General features: G+C 38.6%; 1 protein-coding gene across 6 annotated transcripts in view; it reads right to left on the bottom strand.

The window, feature by feature from the left end:
* SLC4A4 (solute carrier family 4 member 4) overlaps nucleotides 1-26,436 on the bottom strand; it is a 346,035-nt gene that overhangs the window by 112,267 nt on the left and 207,332 nt on the right. For all 6 annotated transcript variants that reach the window (XM_078068751.1, XM_078068750.1, XM_078068748.1 and 3 more), the window contains 3 exons: nucleotides 9,745-9,902; nucleotides 2,884-2,971; nucleotides 462-616 (listed from right to left, as the gene is read on the bottom strand). In XM_078068751.1, coding sequence (XP_077924877.1) covers nucleotides 462-616; nucleotides 2,884-2,971; nucleotides 9,745-9,902 — 401 coding nt within the window. The remainder of the gene's footprint in view (nucleotides 1-461; nucleotides 617-2,883; nucleotides 2,972-9,744; nucleotides 9,903-26,436) is intronic.

Below are 26,436 nucleotides of genomic sequence, written 5' to 3'. Positions count from 1 at the left end.
GTGTTATATTTAGAGGGGAGACAAATGAATGATAAATAAAAAGCTGAATGAGTTGTATATTATACAAGAGGGGAAACTGTTTCACCTGGAAAATAACAGATTTCCAGAAAATGGCTTCTCCAAAATTATCCCACCCAATTTCTTAACCTCTTAAATCTATAGGGACTCATCTTGAGGAAACCAATCTTTCTACATGTACAGGAAGTCCCCAACACATCCTCCAAAAATCTCTACAATGTATTCCAATATCATAACCTGAGATCTCTAATTTGCAATCACTGAAGAAGATAACAACATACAACATTCATTTTACAGTGTCGATGAAATGTCAAACCAAAGCACCGATGAGAGTCCTTTGAGAGGATACATCAAGTTAAATGGGAACCTGAAAACACAGTATTAGGACAGTCACCTGACCCCATTTCCTTTTCTGAACACAACCTTTTTGCCTGATAATTTACCTTTTGTCAGATGATGGAAGACTCTTGGGAGGCTCTATCCTGATTGCTGGATCCCATTCCCCAGGTGGAAGGACAATGACTTCATCTAGGAACTCGTCGATGCCAGCAATCAGGTCGTGCCTGTCTTTTGCTTTATAAGCAATGTCATGGAACACCTAAAGGGTAGTAAGAGATGTGCTGATCGACAAGAGAACCTTCTACATGCCTCTCCATGCCTCACATGCCTCACAGCATGCCGAGCCTGAGAAAGGCAATCTATAATCCACTTTAATATTTAATATATATTCAATATAATCATATTTTCATACTTCCTATCAGCTTGTCCCAAACTATTTTGGTATTCTGATTCTGAACCCAAAGAATATAAGTAGAGGCATGAGAAAACAGCTGTGTTTCTTTTATATGTTTTTTATTTTTATCAATACTGCAACACAACATTGCCTTTCATCTCCCACTGGTATGTACCATTACTGCTATAGTTGCTGTGGAAGCCAGATGAAAATGGTTTGGAGAAATATACAGAAGAGTCATTCTCTGAAATAAAAATGACTGGGACAAACCATTGCTGGTAATTCAAAAAGGAAAAGTTCAAGCTGAGTGTTAAGATCGGGTTAAGACCCAAACATTGCAACTCTCAAACACACAAATAATGTTAGCTATTAAATGAAGAAAAATCTAAGTTATACTGTTAACACGTAAAGCAAAGGGCTTTAAGCAGGTGATCATCTGTCTAACCTTTTAGCAAGGCAATAACTAAGTCATCCAAGGCAGCAAATGTTTCATGTCTTTTATACAGATATCCAAAGAAGGAGCTTCCAGAATGCACGTAATCCTCTTTGCGTTTCATTCCATTCTTCTAACCTAGCTGATGAGCTGAAAGTCCTTTACACCTTTTCATACCTCGTAAGTCAAATACTTTAGTCACCAGGAGAAAAGATGGCCCCTGTTTAACATCCTTAGCTATTCTTAAAGATTGCTACTAAATCTCTTCTCTTCAAACAAGAATTTTTAAAAGCTGTCAAACAAATAACATGTCATGGTCTGGGGGGTTGTGAGGTTGAGGGCAGGGCAGTCCAAAGTGCCAGCACCTCGTCCGCAGCGGGCACAGCAACTACGGAGGCTGGAGTCACAGGGTCACTCGTCCAGCCTGCCCTTCAGATAAGGATTGACAGTTCTGGCCAATGAGATAAAAGAAAAAAGCTGTCTGGAAACCTTTAGAATACCTGTTAAAAGAGATAGATACAGCTAACATTCCTACCCCCTTCTTCCTGCCTCAACTACAGAAGAGATGGCTGGAGCTGACTGTAGTAGCCATCTTAAGACCACAAAACAAGAGCCGTGGCTCTTGATTTATCATGAAGCAGTTATGTTAAACCAACTCTAGCAACTGCCTACCTCCAAATTTCCTGGTATGTGAGCAAAAGAATAAACCCCAAATAGTTTAAGCCACTATAAATCAGATTTTTCTGTCACGTAGAGCCTAGAGCATTTCTAATTGCTACATCTTAGGAGGAAGGAATTTTTTTTAAGAAAATATAAACATACAAAAATAAACAAAAGAGCCCCCTGAGAGGCTTAGTTGCCTCAAGGGGGGAAACCAGCATAGCTACACATCAATGTTCTCGGTCTCACATTAAAGTAACCATCTCAGTAATCACCAACTAGAACTTCCATAACTAAATGCCCTATTCTCCACTTAACACATGGAGAAGCTAAAAAATCAAGTAATAAAGCAAAAGGACAACGTTTGGGAAAAGAGTAAGCTAAAAAGGCACAGAGGCAGAAATCAGTGATCCCATATCCTAATTGTATTTCTCCTACTGAGACTAGGGTTTAGGGTTTCACTGTACCTAAAATGTGTGTAACAACACTCAGCTGTTGTGAGAGTAAGGTTATAATTCCAAAGTACTAGATACTCTGCAGTAACGGTTGCTAATGCATTTTAGTGTGTGTATAATTCCTTCCCACAAGATAAGAAGACCATAAACACAGGTACTTTCTGATACCTAGGGAAAAATGCATGATCCGTTTTATTATGCATTACTTTACAGAACCCATTATTTCCGAAACAATATGATATATGGACACCTGAGCTCCCAGAATGAATATATTAAAAATTTTAAGAGACAAAGCTTAAGTTAATACAGTGATTTGAACTTTTTAAAGAATATTTCATATATATCAGTTTTAAGAATTGCAAATGCTTAGAAAAAGAAAGGAACCTATATCTTATTCCAACATAAAATTTGGTTTTTTTTGAAAACTGTGTAGATATCAGCTCATCTGCCATGAATGACTGTGACTCATGTCATAAAGGCTGATAACCATATAATTCTAACTGAATAAATCGTGACAGCCAATTCACAGTATGAAAACTATACAAGTGGGACGGTCACAGATGACCATGTTCCAGATCGCCTACCTCGTCAGACATCAAGGTGGCAATGGCTCTGCCAATTTCATGGTAGGACTTGGCTTTTCCCTTAGGACCTAAGAGAATGAACAAGAACCTAATGGAAGAGGAAAGAAGCAAAAGCTATAAAACACATTTCATCAAAGTTAATATACATAAAACTGAGACACGTTTATCCTAGTTGATAAAAAGCATAGGTCTAGAATACATCTTTAAAACAAAGGCAATATTCTTGGTAATATGAAAGATACTCTTTCACACTATTGTGAAACCCAAGTTGTTGTTTCTTTGGAGGCAAGGAAGAATTTCACATGGAAACCCTGAGAAGTTTCCCACTGAGCAGGAGAACTTCACTTTGGGAGTCATTCAATCTCCTTTTCTAAACTTTCTTCTCTCTCCATTTCTACTGACTTTCAGAATTTTGGAGAAAGCCCATTAAACACAATAACCAGAAAGACTTAGTACATCTTCAGATTTCTCTGACTTTTCCTTACTCAATATGAGCAGTGACAAATGATCCTCTCCATACTTCTAAGAAATATTTCTGCTCAGAAGTGACTGTAAGTCAGCAAAAAACAAGTCCTCTACAAGTAAGCCACATGCTGACAGCCAAAGTAAAGAAAGAGAAATACGAGAGAAATTCAAAATAAAGCATCATTCACAGATAGTTAAAATTCGTTTGTGGGTGTCCTCATTTTCCTTTCCAAACTTGTTATCTTGATAATGCACACTCATTGCGCTACAGTAAGTAGGTCCTCAATAATGAGCTTATCCCCACTTAGGTTTGTGTCTCGACTAGGGAGGAAGAAACCCAGTAAGTAAGTGACTCAGAAAAAATATATAAAAGGCAACTCTGGATACACCTCTACCTTGCTTATGATCGTGTCTTACCTAACATGAAGATAGTAAGGGCAATAAAAATGATTACATCACGTTTGCTCAGCTTTTTAAAGCTTGCAAAGCATTTCACACTACATATACCCTTTTGCAATAAGGACAGGCATCCTATTCCCATTTAATGGTGAGGATATTGAGGCTCAGGGAGGTCGGTGGATGAGCCAAAGATTGTGCCTAGTAAATGAGAGAGAGTAGATAGGCCTTCTCACCTCCTGTTCCTTTCAGCCCACAATTCTGCCTAATATTACCTGCCCAACCTATGACTTCCACAGGTCACTCTGGCAAAAGATGTTGTGGATACTTATTTGGGGACAAGAAATCTTAGGTAAAATTTTATGGGACCAGGGATACTATGGGACTTGCTTGATAAAATTTTGTTTTTTACTTATTTATTTATATACCTCACTTTTTTTTTTTTAAAGATTTATTTATTTGAGAGAGAGAGAGAGAATGAGAGAGAGAGCATAAGCCAGGGGGGAGGCAGAGGGAGAGAAGCAGGCTCCCTGCTGAGCAGGGAACCCGCTATGGGGCTCAATCCCAGGACCCTGGGATCATGACCTGAGCTGAAGGCTGACACTTAACTGCTTAACCGACTGAGCCACTGAGGCACCCCTAAATACCTCACTTTAAATAAAAATGGGTTGACAGCAAGTACTCTTCAAAGTGTTAGGGTTTGTTCTAAAAAGCCCCTGAATAAATAACTTCTCTTCTTCATTACAAAATTCAATCCAAAGGGAAAAGGGGGAAAAAAACAGAAATTAAGAATGTAAAAAGGTATCTCAAAGTTTGAATGCTTTGATTTTATACCAAAATAACCATAAAACCGTTCAATACTTATTTGCTTAGAAACCAGTTCCGGCATGAGGCGGCACACTCACTTTCAAGTGTTATCACGGTAGATGAAAAAGCAAAAGCAATCGGTACGCATGAAAGTCTGTTCAAGTATGAAGGAAGTCAATATTAAAACTGGATTTTAGTTCTTCTAATACGGAAGTTCATTTGATACTAGAACTTTTCTTTGTTTGAAGCTGGACCTAAATTATATACCACTACATATAGTATTATAAAGTGCTTCCTTATGACAGTAAAATGTACTTTACTAAAGGGACAGATCACTGATTTGAGTGCAACATATGCAAAAATATTTAACCACTAAAGCAAAATATAAATCCAATTAAGGAACACCTACAGTACTGGTCACATTCCCCAGTCCCATTTGCCTGTCTAGCAATGGCCTGCTGTCAGGCAGGGCAGTAAGAACATAGTTTTAGCCAAAGGGGGCAGATGCAGGGCAGCAAGAGAAAATATCCAACACCTGGATCCTTTACTTGACACATTTTTAAATAATGGGTTTCCTTTACCCACCATTTTTTGTTATTTTAATGTGTCTAAACATTAGTTTTTCAGTAAGACATAATATCTAAGATCTTTCCAGAACCACTCTGTACCTCTTCCTACCTTGCCCTAGCATCTCCATCATGATGATAGTTTACAAATACACATTATGGAAATATACGTTTATCAACTGACACATGAATTAATTATCAGGTTGGCTATATGGCAACAAAGCTAAAATACCATCTTGTTAGAAAGTGAGACAAATACTCTCAGTTATTAGAGGCCTCAAATATAAACTTTGGCAGATGATGGGTAACTATCCCAAGAGCTGAGAGAGTAACGGAGCCTCTAACTTCAGCCCTATGAGATGAGAGCATAGATTTCCTGTAAATATTTACTCCAGTCTCTGCTAAACAGTACCAAAGACTGAATGGAAGTAGCAGACCAATAGTGACTATAATACATATTATAGCAATAAACCCAATATAGGAGAATTATATTGTTTCAGTAACTTAAATATAAAGGTACACTGTCTCTTTCCTGGATAATGTAATTTTTCCTTTAAAAAGACATGTATATATTATATGTAATATATAAATATTTATTAATCCATATATTTATTTATTCTTTAATGGAGAATCATCAAGTGCCCAATAGAAATAAAATGTTACATATCAGCGAAATTTTTCCATTACTCCAGTCAGGAACCATTCAATAAATTCAACCTTTTAAAATGATACAGAGAAGAAATCTAGCCATCTATAGGTAGCAGGAAACATCACCTCGGGTGAAGAATTTCATCTGTAGGAACAGAAACCCTTAAGAAGCCCCTAATTTGGATTGCACTGTTGAAATGGCGATGAGAGATCTGGAAAACTAGCAACACAGAACAACTCATCAAGTTGAAGTTCCCTCTGCCTGAAACATGTTCTTTCCCCTTTAACCCTCAAAGAGGCGAAAGCTGTTACAACTTTTATGATAGAAGTACATCTTGCCAAACTCAGCTTTTATAACGTACTGAAAACTCCTTTCATGACCCAAGCTGTTTTTTGTCAATGGACAGATGTTATTTTTAACCAGAAGCTTTTTTCTTTATTAACAAATTAGAGTAAACATCACATTTGTGTGGCTGGAAGGGCACAGCCCATGTTGACAGCTGGGGAAAAGAAATTAATTTATGTTACTGAGTTCTTTTTATTCACTCATAACTAGAAATAAAGTCATAGTTAGAATTTTTAATAGTGCTAGTTGTTTCAAGAATCTTCATGAGGCTCCTCTACTCCTGTGAGCTTTTTCACATACCTAATTATGCTTGGGGAGGATGCCTTTAGCATTCTCCGTAACAAAAATAAGTGCCAGATGATCTCTGTCCGGAACCAATGGACTATACTCACATTCACAAAATAATTATAGGCAGAAACAGAGCATAATATCAGAAGAAGAGCCAGCCTTCCTAAACCACTCAATCTTTTCAGAAAGGATGTGCACCCCCCTCCTTCCTGATATATCACAGCTATTTCTAGAATAAACTCAGCATGTACCAATCCTTTACTCCCTGCTCTCAAAACAGCAGTGAATCAAATAAGCCATTATTCATATTTAGCGGCTTTGGAAATGATGGCTAAACTGTAGCTTCCACAATAGATGCATGAGGACCACAAACCCACCATAACCAACCACATTACATACGGTAAATAGCAGCTAGCAACTGAATTGTTGGACAAGACAGAATTGAAGTAGTAGGACCTCCAACCCAATCCCTCTAATAAGATTTTCTATGGTTTTGACAATTAAGCACAAACTGCTTCTCTCAGGCAAATCATCATTTATCACATAAAATACGTATTAACTTACAGTGATAATGAAAAGAGTAAACAACCTAATTTTTTAGAGGACCAGACTTACTGAATAATATTTGCCTTAAATGTGAAAATCAAGATCAGAAAAGAACAAACTGATCAGGGGCTTTTATTTTTCTTCATGGGAAGACCCTCAAGTACTTTGTTCTAATCCATTCTACATAGTTCCTTAGATTCCCCACAAAAGCCTGGCTTCAGAGTCAGAAATCTGCAGTTCTATTTCTAGCACTGAGAGTAAATCCTCCCTTTGCCTCCAACTCTCAACTGTGAAATGGGAATAATAATAATTATCCCCTACATTGCTCATAAATACGAGTGTGTGGCAGCCTCCGTGGACAGACAGAAGATGACAGCAAGCCAAGTGTCTGCAAGATGCTGGGAAAATCATAACTATATCCTACCACGTCACCAAATATCAAAGAACAGTTGTTTGCCTTCACATGGATGGCAAGAAGGGCCCCTAAGCAGATAACGTCCACCCACCTGGCACCAGTCCAGGTGCAAGCACAAGGCTCAAGTACATTCAGCCAATAACAGGGTAACTAGAGAACCATGCGGACACTACACAGAGAGAGCTGCTAGATCCATGCTTCTTAACAGATGCATGGCAGTAATACTGCTTATTACAAATAGTAATAATAACAATCATAAACATAAGAGCATAACTTTCTTCCCCCTTCTTAAGGAAAAATGACAAATGACCATTACCAAATGACCACAAAACCAGACTTTTCAGGTCTCCCCACAGTAGGACAGGGTAGAGTGTTAAAGCACAATGCTGAGTACAGAAGCAGTCCTTCACAATGACTACCACATTCCTGGTGGGATTTCCTTGATTGGATTTCACAGGATGCAGCCATTGTAAATGGCCCCACATTACTCATACACAAAAAGGCTAATGAGACTCCCTACTCAGTGATTATAGCATGCACTGGTTCAGAGGACAGCAAATGGATAAAACTGTTTCCTGGAAAAATGTTAACATGCTTGGATATATTGTTCAGATTATTGCCCTAAAATAGTTTTATGACATTACTGAATTACATTCCCTTGAATTGCCGTGCTCCTTTTGTTCATTCAAATGATGCTGTATTTCACCTCTAGACTAGAAACACTCTCCTGTACAGAAGAAAAGAATGAGCCAGACAGGAGCAGATGATAAGAGGGATACACAAATGGTCATGATTTGCTACTCAATTAACTCGTGTTATTGTTAAATAAAAAGCCCTTTAAAATATTTTTTACTTGTAGCTTCTAGAGAAAAACAGTAAGAAAAATGAAAATGCAAGAGCAACTTAACACTTCATGGTATGTTTTTTTCTTTCAAGCCCCAGTAAAATTAGTCCAAAGAGACATAAACAAAACCATAGGGGCACAAGAGCTGGACATCAGCCATGATCTGAGTCAGCTAGCTGTTCGCCAGGTGATTGCTCAGACAGAACTGCAAGGCTCTGCTGGAATGTTTTCAAGTGAACAACCAAGTTACAGAAAACAGGCGTTGTGATAATCCCATTAATTGAATACGGTATGATCATTTCCTTTGATCATTTGTCCACTGGCTGGTGGACTAATATTAATGACCATATTATTCCCCTTTTAAGTGTCTAAGAAATATAAAAATAAGGAGAAAATATCCATATGATAAGAAAAAATAGCCCGAATCTATGAATCGGGAGGCCATAAGGAAATGTTCTCCTTTTCCCCCCTAATCTGGGAGCCCCTTGTCTCAGTGTAGGATGCTGAAACCATTTGAGATCACTGCAGAGTCACAGCCCTTCCTGCTCACCTGAGGAAACCTAAAAGAGGCAGAAGTCACTTGTCCTTGCCCAGGACCCACAAAAAAAGCACCCGCCCCTGAAAAGTTCCTCTTCACATGATAATTTTATGATGTCAACTCGAAGATTACAAACTGCTCTTTAAACTCTTCTTCAGCACAAGCTGAAGTCAGGCATTACCTTCTGTTTACCTACGGCACTCTGTAAGTCTACCTTCTAACTCTCTGAGCTCAGCTGCAAGGTAGATCAACTGGAGGCCTCATAACGTGCTGTGCGGGCAGTGAGGACGTGATCCTAAGAACCGTAATGTGCTTCCTTTTAGAATAAGAACTTATGTGATACAACACATAACAGTAAAAGTGTGCAAATTTAAGTGGGCAGATTAATGATTTTTCTATATGTGTGTGTATATATGCACAGAGTCACATATATACATACGTGTATGTGTATATATATATGTACCTATTGCCAATTTTCCAATAAAACATAGAGCAACCTAAAGCAACTCTGACCTCTGAAACATTTACCATCTGTATGATGTTGGACAAGTTACTTAAATTCTCAGACTCAGTTTCTTCATCTGTAAAATCCATATCCCTATAGTTTAGAATTTAAAAATATTATTATAAGAGGGGCACCTGGCTAGCTCAGTCAGAGGGGCATGCGACTCTTGATCTCAGGGTTGTGGGTTCAAGCCCCATGTTGGGTGCAGAGATTACTTAAAATAAATAAACTTTAAAAAAATATATATTATTGTGAGAATTAAATCAACTAATCCCTAAGAATAAACTAGTACATGGCCCAATTAATTATTAAATTGTTATTCTTACTACTATACAAGTGCCACGTAATTTGATAGCATGAAAGACAGGCTAAATCATTATTTCAGATTAAACCTTTCCAATATGCTTGCTCTGGATGTATCCTCATTCTCCTGATTATCTAGCCAAGACCACTCTAGAAGCACATTGTAGACCCCAGCAGGTCAGGGAGAAGCTTACCTTGTGGGCACAGGGACCTCAGTCAGGGCACCCAGCATGACCGCCTGCTGGAGCCGAACAAAGGCAATGAAAGGAGTATCCAAGAAGTCAACCTCCCCAACAAGCACGTTGGAGGCTTCTGCATCACGTGGCAGTTTTTTCATGAACTTATTCTTCAGCTGCATGGGAAAAGCCAAGAATACACAACTTATTTCCAGAGAAGGGAACAAGAAGAGACACTCCATATATCACTCAAGGAAATTCCTTTATATGAGTCTACACACAACAGGCTCTAGCTAGCCATTTTTCTATTATGTTTAGCCATTCTATTATAAAAAACATTACTCTGTACTTTGGATTCAAAAATATTGAGGGTATAATCACATGGCTTACATATAAAAAATGTTTACATATAAAACAATTCATTTATTTTTCACTCAGTTAATAAACATATGTTGAGAGTCTACTATGAGCCAGGCATTGATCTAACCCCTAGGGATACAGGGATAGATCAACAAATTACATCTTCCTTGGGTCATATTTCACCAGAGGAGAAATAAAATATGATTTAAAGTAGTGATAAGTGCTAAGAAGGAAAAATAAAACAAGTTAGAGGGTACTATTTTAGACAGGGTAGTCAGGGAAAGCCTCTGAAGAAGTACATTTTACACTGGATTGAGGGGACAAGCCATGCAAAGACCTGCTCAAAGAACATTCTAGGCAAAGAGAACAGCAAGTGCAAAAGCTCTGAGGCAGAAAAGAACTTGGTAGAGAGGTATAGTGAGAAAGTTGAGTGCGGTGGGAGATAAAGGAGAAAGGAAGAGAAAATAGCAGCAAATGAAGTTGCATAGGTAAGGGGGGGGGCAGGTGGTAAGAACCTTGAAGGCCACAGTAAGGAGTTTGGGATGTTTTAGGTGAGACTTGCCTACTAAAAATCCAGGTGGAAAGGTGGCATAGGAGGACGTACATTTAGAAGATATTAACACATAAACAGAATTTAGGACCATGAGACAGGACGACACAACCTTGAGTGTGAGTGTAGATAGAGAAGAGGGATAAGACCTAAACCTGGGCCACTTTATTTTTTATAGGGATGGGAGGAGATCTCAGCAGAGGACACCCTCACAGAGCAGCCAGTGAGGTTGGAGGAAAACCAGGATATGCCAACAATCAGGTGAAGAAAGGGCTCAATTAAGAGAGTGTATCAGCTGAGTCACAGGCTGCTGAAAGTTCAAATAAGATGAGAACCAAGAATGGACCAATGAATTCGTCAAGATGGAGGTGCCGGGTGATCTTGACAAGAGCAGTTATGGTGGCCACCAGGGTGCCCAGTGAAGAAGTGGAGACAGGCGGTAGAAAGAATTATTTTGAGAAATATTGCTACCAAGAAAAGGCAAGGAACAGGAAAGTAGGTAAAGGAAAACATAAAATAGAGAATTTCTTTTAAATGGCAAGTGTGCTAACACCTTGGAATGTTAATGAGACAGATTACTGCTGTAGGAGAGACAGGGGACAACCACAAAAGTAGTTCAAGCAACCTTGAACTATGGAAAAGAGACTGAGACGTGAGCTGAGGAGGAAGGGGGGAAGCGTACGTGGAAATCTGAAGAGAGGGGTAAAGGTATAAAGAGATTTTCTTGGGGAGGAAAGGTTGCTTCTTATGGTCACTTGGAAAGCTTATCTTGTAGGTGTTATTTGTCCCTTTCCTGGCCTTCCCCAAGCTCTACTTAGAACAGGCCTGTTCAAGCACTCTTCAATGAGTGGGAAACACCTCCCACAGCTCAAGGAAAACATTTCAACAATCGTGGAAGGATGGAGATAAGAATTTTGCAGGACCATATGAAAGGCACCAACTTCTGATATATACTAATCATCAATATAAATGCCCCTCCCCTTAGGTCAAAAGTTACCAGTGAACTCAGTACTTTTTGCCATGAATTACTGCTGAGAGAGGAAATGGCAGACATGGCCCAATTTTCCCCATTAATAAACTGAGGGTTTTAGAGGGGATGGGGGTGGAGGGATGGGTTAGCCCAGTGATGGGTATTAAGGAGGGCACATATTGAATGGAGCACTGGGTGTTATGCACAAACAATGAATCATGGAACACTACATCAAAAACTAATGATGTAATGTATGGTGATTAACATAACATAATAAAATAAAATTAAAAAAATAAAAAATAAAAAGGTTATACTAGAAAAAAGTTATAGGAGTTATAGTAACAATTTCCATTTATAGAGTTTTCTTTTTCTTTCTTTTTTTTTTTTTTGGTAAGCTCTACACCCAACGTAGGGCTTGAACTCATGATCCTGAGATCAAGTCTCACATGCTCTACCTGTGGAGCCACCCAGGCACCCCCATCTGCAGAGTTTTTAATTGGGGAAAATAAGTGACATGAGAAGTAATCCCTAAAACTCCATCACCCTCGTTAGCATTTTTGTAGAATTTTTTAAATTTGGTACTGCACATAAGAAGAAAGCTGTGAGGCAAAAAGCAAGGACATCAGGGCTAATAATTTAGTGGAAACAAACAACACACAAAAAAGCAAAGGAAGATATTTAGATGTTAGGAACATGACTACTTCTAAGCAGTAAGGGAATTTTCCGAAGTTTATACCATTAGTCCTCCAAGAAATGTTAATATATTTTTTTTTAAAGATTTTATTTATTTATCTGAGAATGAGAGAGAGAACACGAGAGGAGAAAGGGTCAGAAGCAGAAGCAGATTCCCCGCTGAGCAGGGAGCCCGATGCGGGACTCGATCCTGGGACTCCAGGATCATGACCTGAGCCGAAGGCAGTCGCTTAACCAACTGAGCCACCCAGGCGCCCCAGAAATGTTAATATTTTTTTAAAAATCTATTTGATTCTATAAATAGTTAAAGAGCAGCCATGGTAAGGGTCTAAAAGCATCAAATTGCCAAAACTGTTATTATCACCTAAGGAAGTTGCAGTAGTGAACTGTTTTCTAAAACACAGAGTACAGTATAGGGTATGGCTAAGTGGCACAAACGCCTAACAAAATATCACTGCTAGAATAATCTTCCTCAGGTTCTTTCCAGAGAGTTCCCATTACCAACAGCTCTACATAATAATCTGATTTTATTTCCCATTCTCTTCAGCACACTCTTTGCTCTATCTAGTTAGGCAGGTAATCTGATAATCCTATTCTATTTTATGTAGTTAGACTCCCACACACATTATAAAAATTTCCTTTCCACATTTCTACCTTTTCTAAACATCCTTCTACCTTCTCTAAACATCAAGCATGAGCCATTTAACCATCTCAGCCCCACTTTCTTGGGAACTCTGGAAGCACTCACTTCCGAATCATACTTTGGAAAGCTTAAATCTTTTCCCCAAATTTCCTGAGGTTTAGAATAGTTTATCCCCCATAGTACTGGATACCTACTTTGCACATAATTCAGCTGTAATAAATATTATGAATGGAAAGAATGAACTCTGTAGCACTAAAAATCAGACCAAAAACCATCAAATGCCCAGGAAAGTTAGCTTCCCAAGGCTCACTCTAGAATCTGTGTCCAAATCTGTCACTAATAAACTACCTGACTCACAACACATGCAGAATAGCCTACAGTCAATTATATTCCTCCACAAAATGTCTTAGAGTACTATGTTACATTTACTGAGATTATCATACCCATATTGGAAAATTAGGAGTGTATTTTTAAGGCCAAAGGACGTAAACTATATTCTATATGCTCTAAAGAGATGTAGTTCTAAAGACATGTTCCTTCAGATCAGCAGATCTCAAACCGTGTTTGTGAAATGCTAGTGTTCTCAGAGAAACTAATAGCTTTTCTAAAATGAACATGTATGGTATCTGAGGTACCTCAGAACTCAGCCCCTGAGTGGCTCTTTCCTATCTACACACACTCCCTGGGTGAGCTCATCAAATCTCATGCCTTTAAACACCTTCTGTATGCTGATGACTCACACATTTCTATCTTCAGCCAGGACCTCCTCCCTGAACTCCAGACCTGTACCATCTCCACTTGGATGTCTAATAGGCATTTCAAACTTCACTTATCCAAAAACTGAGTCCCCACCCCCAGTAGTCTCCTCAAACTGGCTCTTTCTGCAGTCTTCCTCATCTGGCTAATGGTTACCATTCTTTCATTGCTAAGGCCAAAATCTTGCTGTCATCTTAGACACTTACCTTCCTCTCACACCCCATGCCCATTCTATCAGCAAATCCTACTGGATCCACATTCAAAGTATACCCAGAATCTCACAAACAATGAATCATGGAACACTACATCTAAAACTAATGATGTAATGTATGGGGATTAACATAACAATAAAAAAATAAAAGCAAAGTATACCCAGAATCTGATCATTTCTCACCACCTTCACTGCCTCTACCCTCGTCCACTATCATCTGCTACGATCATCTCTCTCTCCTGGATAATGGCATTGGCTTCTTGGCTGGATTATCTGCTTCTGCTCTTGCCCCCCGTCTATTCACCAAAGTAGCCAGAGCAGTCAAATCAGAAGTCAGATCCTGTCATTCCTCTTCTCAAAGCCCGGGGGGGAAGGCAATGCTGTCAGGACAAGTCACAACCCCAGCATCATCGGGCTCCTTATCAGCAACCTGACCTTATTTCCTACTGCTCTCTCCCAGTCTTCCCCATGCCCACTACTCCAGACTCCACGTCCTCCCTCAAACATGCCAGGTACACTCTAACCTCAGGGCCTTTACACTTGCTATTGCTTCCCAATGTAATGTCTGCATGGCTTCCTCTCTTACTTTCTTTGGATCTTTATTTAAAAGTCACCTTTTCATCAATGAGTCTTTCCCTGGCCACATTAGTTAAAATATCAGCCTTCTTCTACCCACAGTTTCTTTTTTTTTGTTTTTTTTTGTTTTTTGTTTTTTTTGTTTTTTTTGTTTTTTAAAGATTTTATTTATTTATTTGAGAGAGAGAGAATGAGAGACAGAGAGCATGAGAGGGAGGAGGATCAGAGGGAGAAGCAGAGTCCCTGCCGAGCAGGGAGCCCGATGCGGGACTCGATCCTGGGACTCCAGGATCATGACCTGAGCCGAAGGCAGTCGCTTAACCAACTGAGCCACCCAGGCGCCCCATACCCACAGTTTCTTTTTACTCCTCTTTCCTGCTTTATTTTTTCCTTCTTTGTACTTATCACAAACATGCCGTGTTTTACCTATCGTCTTTATTATCTGCCTCCCCACTAGAAAGTAAGTTCCATGAAGGTATTAATATCCATCTATTTTGTTCAGTGTTGTATCTCTAATGCCTTGAAGAGTGCCTGAAGAGAAAGGCTGAATAAATATCTGTTGACTGGATGAATGGTGGTTACTATTTCTGCTCTTCCCAATAAGCTGTTCAAACTCCTCTCTTAAAGGTTCTGGACATAACCACTGACCAGGTCATCTCAATGGACAAAAGGCCTGGATACAGCCAATCTTAGTAAACGCCTCCCCTGATAACAGTGACTGGCTCAAAGGATGGATGTGTGACTCAGGCAGGAACCAGATCCTTGTGGGAAATTAATATTTTACTTGTATAAAAATCAGCATTTTCCCTTTCACCTGAGGTTATTCCCCTCCATGTTGAAAGGGCCTGTCATAGGACTGTCCACACTAGGAGATAATGAGGTCAGCACCCAAAAGGAAACAGACAAAAGCAAGAGAGAAAAATGGATGAAAAGAGAGATTGCTGAGTCCCAAGTCCCAGGCCCTGAGGTCCTGCAGCTTCTCCATTCTGTGAACTCATCAAGAATTCTTACTTGTTACATAAGCCAGAAAATTCCATATTGGGTTTAAATTAATTTGAGGTGATTTCTGTCTACTTAAGAGTCCAGACCCTTTGCAAAAATGTATTTGTCAAATAAATTTGAGGAATACAAGTTAAATAAGATTAAATGTTTCTATACTACAGATATTCTCAGAGCCCTGAATATGCCTATATGCCTAGGAAAGCTTTATCTACTACTAGGAGATAAATAAGGCACATTATGATATGAAAACAGATTTTTAAAATGCTATTTGGACAAATTTTCTCACTTCCCATTTAAATCCACTCTCAACTCCATTTAATTCTCTTCAAACTTTATGGATGCCTATAATGTTTAATGCCTGGTAGTGGGCGGCAGATAGACCCTACTCTAAGAAAAAATTATAAACATTAAACAAAAAGGTAAAGAATAACCAGAAACTAAGAGAACAATAACAGATAATGAAGGCAAGAACAGAATCTAGGGCTTTCAAATCAGGTTAAAAATCACCCAATAAACTCATCTGGATTGAATTCCAAAGATAAAGTTTGGCATTCCTTTCCTATAGATCACTAGTTGCTTCTCCAAGGGATACACAGCATAGATTTAATGCAAGGTCAACTATGAGAACACACACAGTGAATACGAATTCCTTTACCCAAACTTGATCTCAAAGAAATCTATTTCAAATGGCTGTTATGTGGAGCTACACCTGGAACACCACCAACTCTGTGAATCCAGATGTGCGCATTTCAAATGCCTTTTATACTAGCGTGCATTCTTTCCTCCAGAGTAAGATCTTGCTATAAATACTCAGAAGTATATGGCTTGCCCTCTGCCATACATGTTCATTTTTATAATTTCTTATATGTCCTTACTTTCTGAGTGGTGTTCTAAGACTCAGGGATCACAGTATTAGCATACCAAGAAACTAGAGATTATAACAAAGCAGAACAAGTAGGCTGATTATGAAAGAGATGGGTTACTTGGGATGATGGCTCTGTGAGATGATACAAAGTCACTCACACAAGTGATATGTACCATATATAGCTAATTGAAAAGTCTATCTTCTGTACTCTACTCAGGTCCTAGATTCTCCTGCCATCTTCCATGAAGGCAGTTTTTAGGTTTTCTGTATGGGACCCATTACTAAGTAACAGCTAACCAATGTTAACTGACTGGGATGACCATTTGATTAACACTGTGTCCTCCTAGCCTCCTTACTATCACCCTCAGACCAACAGCATCACCTGGTAAGTAGGTCCAGACTATCATACTATTCCCAGTCACGTAAGTCATTTAAACCCTACCTCTTTTTGCCTGCCATTATTAGCATATGCTAAAATAAGTGCATCTGTTATGAAGTGTCATTTTTAACCAGGAGTACTCATAGTTTGTCATTTGAATCTGATTTATTAGAATGGATCCTATGGGCTGTTCAATGTCCTTACTACAAGTGATGTTTTAAAAATCATGTAAACTTGAGGATACTTTCTCATTATTTTTACAAAGCTTACACCTACTGCTACTGCATTCTATACATTCTCTTTTCCTCTCAATAAGTTTAATCTTCCAATCTGTACTTATTTTCAATTCACTCTGCTTAATGAATCATGTCTACATGCTAACATCCACCTGCTTTCCTGGGTAAAGAGCTTATTCCTGGCTTTCTTATTGGTGTTCCTTCTTATCTTCTTTTCTTCTTCTTAGCTTATTTTTTCTTCTTCCTGCTGATTCCCCCCTTTCCGTTCTCTCTGAAAATTGCTAGCTCTTATTCCTTCCCAAACAAACTCATCTGCTAAGCTCACTACAGATCACTCTGGGACCATGTCCTCCCACTGCAAAGAAATCTTAGTGGTAAAGTAGGGTCACCACACCTATCAGTTTCTTTATGGCAGTCCCAGTTTACCCCATTTCCTGATATAATTATTAATACTACCTTCTTTCATTCTCAAAAGTGTCTTGTGCTAAAAAAAATTATATGGTCCCCCTATATTTTAATCTCACTGAGGCTGACTCTTGAGCAGTGCCTAAGATATGGCATTGGAGAATAAATCCATGCTGTGGAACCTTTAGGATTCAAGGAACTTAAAAGTATGAGAGAACGCCTAGGTCAAACAGCATCTTGGTAAATTATTTACGCTACTTGAGTATAAATTTATTCATTTACTATATGCAAACAATATTAACTGTTAGGGTAGGAAAAAAGTGCTCTCACTCACCAGAGTGAGATGATTCTGCCTCTGTCCGCACCCTTTCTCTACACCTTGGGGGATGGAAATGGCCAATTTGATGGAGCAGAGTTTGACAAATTCATTGGTACTTTTTTCCAATGGGAAGGTTACAGTGCCTTGAAGGCAAGAAGCAAGCTAACTGTTCTCTGTTGCAGAAAGATAAGTGAATGGATTTAAAAAGAGAGAGAGAGAGAGAGACCCGACATCTTCATCCCTGTGGCTCGTTAGGTAAGGAGACTCAGAATCTGTTTTATAGGCTCAACTACATTTCTCTATCATAACACATGGCTCTTAAGTCTATGAATCCCAGGATTTAGAGTCTGTGTGGGTGGTTGTAGGCCTGGAGCTGTGTATTTAGTGAACTAAAAATGTCCAACCTAAAAAAATGTTCCTAAGAGACTTCACTTTCAGCTATGGTGAACTAGCTTGCATCACACCAACCCTTCCAGCAAGAAAAACTGAAGAATTTTTGTAATCTGCTTAAAGGCACCAGAAAGTTACTGTGACATTAAAAACTTGAGGAACCAATATCCTTGAAAAAGGAAACTGCATAAAGGTGAGGCTAAATTCAGCTCTGCTTTTCTACTAAAGGCATTTGATGATTCCTAAGTAGCTGCAGAGCTTCAGAAATTGAGCAGAGCCTTCAGCAGCTTCAAAATAATGGCCAAGCATGCCAGGCATTTAGCTGGGACCTCTAAAGGACAAAATCCAAGGCTTAAGGGCAAACTAGTAATAGACTAATCCACATAAAGACCAAAACCCAGCTTCCAATCAGCTCAATTCCAGACTGAATATTAGGGTGACCTGCCCCTCACCTAAATGCCAGCCAAAAGCAAAAGAAAGAAACTCTGAAGAAAGAGAATATCATCCTGAGTATCAAATTATCTCTACTATGTACATATTATATCAGAATTATAATCAGAATTACTAGGCATACTAGCAGATAAAATCAAATGACTGGGGCCCAAGAGAAAGAAAAACCAGAAATTAGAAACAAAGGAGAGCTTCATATTGTAATTATCAGACACACTTTGAAATAACAGTAATATTTTTAAAATATTGATTACAACATGGAGAATTTCAGCAGAATCATTTTTAAAAACAAAGTAGATTTCTTGGAGATTAAAAGATGCATTATTGATTTATTAAAGTCAGTATTACTCATAATATAAAAATATGACATATCAAAATTTGTAGAATATAAGCATGTGCATTGGATAAAACTCATGGCCTTAAATGCAAATATTACAAAAGAAGGAAAGCCAAAGTTTGATGATCTAAATATATATTTCAAGAAGTGAAAATAAAACAGAAAATGAAACTCAAAGAAGGTATAAAGTAGAAAATAATAAAAATAAGAAAATAAATCATGACAAAGAAAACAAACATACTATGCTGGTCATGTTCTATTTCATAATCTGAGTAACAATTATAAATATGTGTTCACAATGTGAAAAATCATCAAGTAGATTTATGATTTATAAACGTCTGTATATGTAAATCACCCACATATATTTTACTGTAATAAAATATTTATACTACAATGAGTTTCTTAATAAATAAACTATTATTTCATTGCAAATCTGGCTTACATGTAGTTCTCCCTTGGCAGAAAATCCTTAAAGGAAATCAAGGACAGTGAAAACTAAAACCATATTCCATAGCCGTAACTCATAAAGGCTTTTGTAAAGATTGGATGAGATAAGAGGTAAAATACCTGGCAAGATATAAAAAACAAAAATATGGGGCTCACTCCTTTCCCATTCTTTTTGGTTTTTCTCCAACATGGGAAGTAAACCTCCTTACTGTCTTCACTCTTCCTATCTTGCATATCAGGGAGACCCCCTGACTGTGTTATATCTGAGGCGATATATGCCTGCCTTTATTTTCCAATAGTATATAAACCATTAATAGCCCATTACTCAACATGAATATAATATAACCTAATCAAGTACACTGTCCTCAGGTTAAAATTAGCTTCCACCAGTGTTGGCATGAAGAAGCAGACCATCAAAAGTAGCCTTGTGAAAATGAATCCCTGGGATAATTTTTGAAATACATTTGACCTACCAAAAACTATGTATATTACTTGGAGTAGACCTATAGTCTCAAACTCTGGGAATCCTGGAGTAATGGCTGGAAACCAGTGAGTGCCTAGAGCTGGCTTCTGTGGTTAACTGAAGACTGTCCCTATCTCCCATCCTCCTCCCCACTTTCCAGCAGCCCTCTCATCCCACATACAAAGAAGAGAGCTGATCTGAAATAGTCAAATTCTAAGTCAGTTAGCCTATACCAGCTTTTCCCCCAGGTACGGGGAAAATAGTTATTCTTGCCAAAAGCTCTATTCTGGCCTTTCTTCATAGTTGGGGGTTCCCAGTGTAAAAGCAGGCCTACTCTTGTGTTCCAAATACAAGGAGCTTGTTTTGCTTCTATGCTCTTCCTAGTTCACCAGGGTTGTACATTGGGGTTTGCAGCCAAAGCCTCAGCCAGTAATAAAAGAATTCTTGGCCTTTGTTTCTCTGTGTACACACTTCCCTTGATGATCTTCTAAAAACAGTGTTGGACTGAGGACAAGGGTTTGGTGTTTCTGAACTGCCTGGACAAACACCATCTCTTCAACATACCCCAGCCCTCCATTCCTAAATCTCATTTCTTTCTTATAAATTGTGTGGTTGCCCAACTTGGAAATGGCAGAAGGAGGAAAATGATAAAAATTACTGTTTCATAAGCTTAAACAGGTATTGCCTTTTATTTCAAAACCACATAAGAAAAAAGCATCTTAAACTTTTCTGTTACATGAAGATATCCTTTACTCATCCCTTAAGCTAATTTGTGGGACTTTCTTGGTCTAATAGACAGAACTACTGGAATAATTTCTACACACATTTTTTTGTTTTGTTTTTAATGGAAGCTCTGATTGCCCTTTAGGTTATCTTCAAGCTGTGATTTAGAAGAATATCTCCAAAGGCTAAATTTAAAAACTATTGCCCCAATGTCTAAGAGGCCTTAAAAAAGGGGGGGGGGTAGCTATTGCTTGATCACCTACAGAATCCAAAATCTAGGCAATCACTTATAATGTTATTAGTACTGAACATTTATGACATGATCTGAGATTTCCAGAGTGTATAAAATATGAAAGAGTGCAAACAAAGTCATTAACTAAGACAAGATGCCAAAAGGCTCTGTGGCTACATGTTTTTACTTTTTGAACACTCTTGTCCTTTCGTTTATTCCATTTCTTAAAATACAAAATGAAAACAGTCCCCTGAGGGTGAAAATTTGATTTTCTAATTTTTCCTTCCAAATATAGACATCTTACCACCATTAATGCAAATGATTCTGCAAAGCAGCACATTCACAAATGGCTATTAAACTAAATATAACATTAAGTACAATCCATTAGTTCTGATTTCCTAAATAGCATGAAATTTCAAGTACTGACCTAGTTTGAAATCAACTTGTCAAAATCTCTAGTCACATTTTCTTATGTCTTCCATCATTAAAAAATCATACTGTCAATATGCTTATAGCTATTTACAGTCTTTAAAACACTTTCACAATTACTACCTTACTTGAATTCTTATAGCAAGCTTATGAGAAATATATTATTAAACCATTTTCCAGGTGAAAGAAACTGAAGTTCAAGAAGGTGAAGGGACTTCATGAAACTCATACAGCTAAATGGTCAAGCCAGGACATGAATTCTAACTTTTAATGCTCTGTTCACTTCACTACACTGTGAAACCCTTAAATTTCTGATGAATATATTTTGCTACCTAAAATTTAGAAGAGAGTGCTCTGAAATCTCTAAATCTCTTACACAGGGACACCTGGGTGGCTCAGTCAGTCAGTTAAGCGGCTGCCTTCAGCTCAGGTCATGATGGCGGGGCGCGGGGGGGGGGGGGGGGGGGGGCAGGGGGGGATCCTGGGATGGAGCCGCTCCCCCTGCTTGTGCTGCCTGCCTCCCTCTCCCTCCCTCCTCCTTCCCTCCCTCTCTCTGACAAATAAATAAAATCTTTAAAAAATAAAAAAATTAAAATAAAATAAAATAAATCTCTTATACAGAAAACCAATGTCAAGCACCTACAATAGCTTAGGCTCTGTACAGATAATCTTTAAAAATTTTAATTGAGCACATTTTAATGCATTTAACAGGATTTAATTACATAAAATAAAATGGGTCAGAGAGAGAGAAAGAAGGTAGAAAACCCAAATATGGAGAACAGCATCTTAAAAACTATTTAAAGTAAATCAAGAACCTATAAACTCCAGGTGCTAGTTGGGTTAAGTAATGTTTCTAGAAGTTATTTTTCCTCTTTTATTGCTATGTCATGAATTCCACTGTACATATAAGCAGGTCACCTACTCCATGCATTAAGGAAGGAGACTTGAAATACTCATTAATCTATTTGGTGGGAAATGCCCTTTGCCTGGATGCCTGCCCTCCCTGCTCTGTCCCTTCGATGCTAAATACAACTTATGCCTCCAAACTCTAGCCAAGAATTACAAGGAGAGTAAGTTTGACCTTGACGCCCCCAACTTTCCCTAACATTGTTCTACCACAGGACCCTAGCCTTCCCTCTGTGATTATACTTATCACAATGCATTCAGTGATTGACTTGGCTGTGACTTTTATTAGAAAAGCACCTTTAAAAAGGGTTCTGGGCACCTGGGTGGCTCAGTCAGTTGAGCATCCGGGACTCTGGGTTTTGGCTCAGGTCTGTGATCTCTTGCATATTGGGATCAAGCCCCGTATCAGGCTCTGCACTCAGTGGGGAGTCTGCTTGAGGGTTTCTCTCCCTTTCCCCCTCCCTCCACGCTCTAATAAATGAATAAATCTTTTAAAAAATAAAAATAAAAAATAAATTAAAAGGGTTCTAAAGTACCCTATAATAAGGAACCATGCATTATTCTACTTTGTTCCCCTGTCCCTTATAAGGGCATAGCCTTGCAGTAAGTGTTCACTAAATGTCTATTAAAGGCACAGAATCTATGTGACCACACCTGTGTTGTAGTGTTCTTAGACTCTACATAAATACAGATGAGGACACTGAAGGTCCAGGAAAGGTGCTCCCATCTGGTGGTAACAAACTTGAAAAAGTCTCTGAAGAAGCAAAGAGCCTTTACTGGTTCTAAAACTTAAGAGCATAGGTCAATGAAAAATAACTTTTATATTCAGGTTGCTTGGTAGCTACCATTCATTGTTTTTTGTTTGTTTCTTTGTTTCATTTTGTTTTGTTTTTAAATCCCTGTTAAAGTGCCTTAAAGTCCTACCCTTCTCTGGGAATTATCAGGAAAATTTTGAAAGGGAGTCCTGCTTTCGAAGAATAGTTACACATTGAATTCCTTCCTAATTTAGAATTTCAAATCCCTATTTGATAAAACTGCATTCGAAAAGCACCATCACCAAGAGGCACAATGGCCTTCAATAATGATTTTTAAATTATTAAGAGTAATACTAATCTGTGGAAAGAGCCGAAATGCCCTTCAACAGATGAATGGATAAAGATGTGGTCCATATATACAATGGAATATTACTCAGCCATCAGAAAGGATGAATACCCAACTTTTACATCAACATGGATGGGACTGGAGGAGATTATGCTAAGTGAAGTAAGTCAAGCAGAGAAAGTCAATTACCATATGGTTTCACTTATTTGTGGAACATAAAGAATAGCATGGAGGACATTAGGAGAAGAAAGGGAAAAATGAAGCGGGGGAAATCGGAGGGAGAGATGGACCATGAGAGACTATGGACTCTGAGAAACAAACTGAGGGTTTTAGAGGGGAGGGGGGGTGGGGGGTGGGTTGGCCTGTTGATGGGTATTAAGGCAGGCACATACTGCACGGAGCACTGGGTGTTACACGAAAACAATGAATCATGGATCACTAGATCAAAAACTAATTATGTATTTATTGTATGGTGACTAACATAATAAAATAAATTTTTAAAAAATTTTAAAAAAAAGTAATACTAATGATTACTAACATTTTTAAATCAATAGTTCCTGGCCAGATCAGACCAGGAACTTTGCATGAGTTATCTTATTAAATTCTCAGCACATTTCTATCAGCAAGTTATTGTTGTCACTATTTACCATGAGGAAATGAGACTTAGAGATAACACGATCTAAGATCATGAAACTAGAAAAGGCAGAGTAAGGAGTCAAATCAAAGTCTGTCTATCTCCAGAGTCCAAGCTTTATCATGCTAAGCTCAGTGACTGTTCTCCAGCTGTTCATATCCAGGTAGAGAGAAGGAATAAGCTTTGGGGTCAGAGCTGTAAGCAAACCTCAGTCCTTCCTCCTCCTAGTTGTGGAACAATGGGCAAATGACTTCATTTCTCTAAGCTGATTTCCTCATCCATAAAATGGGGGCAATAAATGACCACATCATAGAAAATAAGAGGTGTAGATGAATGATGTCTGAAAGTGGTTAAGCACAGTGCTAAGCTAGTAACAGGCCCTTCAAAAATGTGTTAAATGGAGGAATATTATGAGACTCTGAACCAAGAGAACATCAGTGGGGATGGAATGTTGAAAAGAGATTTGAGAAACAGGAAAAGGCAGAACATACAGGATTTTTGGAATGCCTGGATAGAGGGGGGAAGGAAGAGTCTAGAATGACACACAACATTAGAACTATGTTTTTTCAAATGTCTAATGCTCCCTAACATCAAAAACAAATATTTCACCAATACTGATGAACAACAAATTCACCACTAAAATTTTGGCTGAGCACTAAAAATAACCTGCACCCTAAAGTTTCATTTTATTTTAACCTAAGCAATAGAATGGTAATAATAATTATTACCATGTTAGAGCTTTAATAACATCCTAGAATATATGGGGAAGAGGTAACTGGCACAATAAAATTTTTCTCTCCCAAAGGAATAAAGTAAAAGACAGATTGGTACCATATTTAATTCAGATACAACTTTCTGAATTTTAGGAAGAAATCTCTTCCCCAGTTTGCATCACAGTCTTAAGTACATATATCCATCTAGTACAGTGCTTTTGTAGGCAAGTTAATTCTACCAAGTTCAAAGATACATGGCTTTCTAACTAGAGAAGGTTGCAGAGACACCTTCCCCAGGGTAAGGCTAAAAAATCAGATAAATAGAAGGTTGACAAGAACATGGGTGGATGAGTGCAGCTATATAGTAAAAAAACATAATTCCTCACAATAACAGGGCCATTTTATCTGCATTCCCTCAAAATGACACACTTGTCCTTGAATGACCATGTTTTCAGCAGGAAGAAAAAAAAAACCTTAAATGCTTTACTTCTGACTCTCACCCTATTAATATCTAAAAAGCAGTATCTGTGTACAGTCTTCCCTCTCCTACCCCCAAAAGAAAGATCCTAAACATAGGGTTTCTTTTGTTCTTTCTGCCCCACCATCTCCAGCTGCCATTGGGAGAGAGGGGCTGCAGAGGGAACAATCAAATGAAGACAAAACAAAAATTAGCATCACAGGGTTAATGACTTCAAGAGAAAATTATAGTTTAAGGGGAAATGTTTCATGTGCATTCTCCTCTGCACACATCCCAGACAAGGTAGCTAATAAAACAACACAGACTGCTCTTTTAAAAACAAAAAGTGCAAGGGATGAGAGGTGGGAGGGTGGGGTCATCAGAGGTAATGAAGGCAACTAAGAGTGGAAAGTTAATGGCTCAACAAACACCGATGCAGAGTGCTTTTCTTGTGTGGAAGCTAAGGAAACGCTGCCCACCACCCCCACCACGTGCTCCACACCAGAGCAGTCCAGGAGCTGGACAGGGCTCCACTCTTCACGCCCCGTGGACCCCAGAGCTGCTTTGGGCTTCAACCTTCTACTTCTCTGTCCTCAGCCTCACCTCTGCAGTTCTTTCACTCAGAGCAAGAAGGAAGAGCCAGGACTCTTGTCAAAGCACAGAGCAGTGGTTCTAAACTTGGGGTCCCTGGTGGGAATCCAGGGGGGTCCACAGGCACTTTGAAATTATATGCAAGTTTTTGTGCCTACACATTTATTGTGCATTTCTCTGGTGAAAGCATCCATGATTTCATCACAAACTAAATGGACTGTTGATGTGGAAAAATGCATTAGACAGTCTTTAAACAGAAAAAAGTACATAATGAAGGTCAAAACTGCTACTTTCTGAGGTTTAGGCCTTTGTGTACAGAGTTCATACTGAAAGCTTTTTGCGGTCCAAAGAATGGGGAATTTGTACTAGGAAAAGAGATACGCAAAACGCCACAATGGGAAAAAGGAAGAGCATCCCTCTATGCTAGATGCTCGTCACTGGCAAGAACATGTTCCCTAGATGATTCTTGCAGAGTCTGGGAACTAAAAGGGACCCAGAAGGGGCCAGTTCTGGCTCTCCTGAGACCCAGAGAAGCTAAATATTCATTCAAGGTCATACTCTTAGAACAGTAACAGGGGCACAACCGATGTCCTCTCCTGAGCCCTCTACTTCTGTTCCCCCCACGCCACAGAAAATAATTACAAGAATCACCCACTGAAATACTGTTTTTGAAAAGCCAGTGAGTGAACGTTGTTAAATATAGAAGTACTTTCCACTTAGCACATCAAATGTGGTGATAAAAATCAGCCTGCAAAACTAACAAGTAGACATAACTCTGGAGACCTGTCTGGGTGGGTGCTTAAATATCTGACTACTTGGAGCCTAGTAAGAAATTGTCAATAAAACGTCCATCTGCAGAGAGACAACAGAGG

Source organism: Halichoerus grypus, chromosome 3 (assembly GCF_964656455.1).
Source record: "Halichoerus grypus chromosome 3, mHalGry1.hap1.1, whole genome shotgun sequence".
Taxonomy (NCBI): Eukaryota; Metazoa; Chordata; class Mammalia; order Carnivora; family Phocidae; genus Halichoerus; species Halichoerus grypus.
Note: the sequence above shows the minus strand (reverse complement) of the source record. Positions and strands in the feature narration are given on the sequence as shown.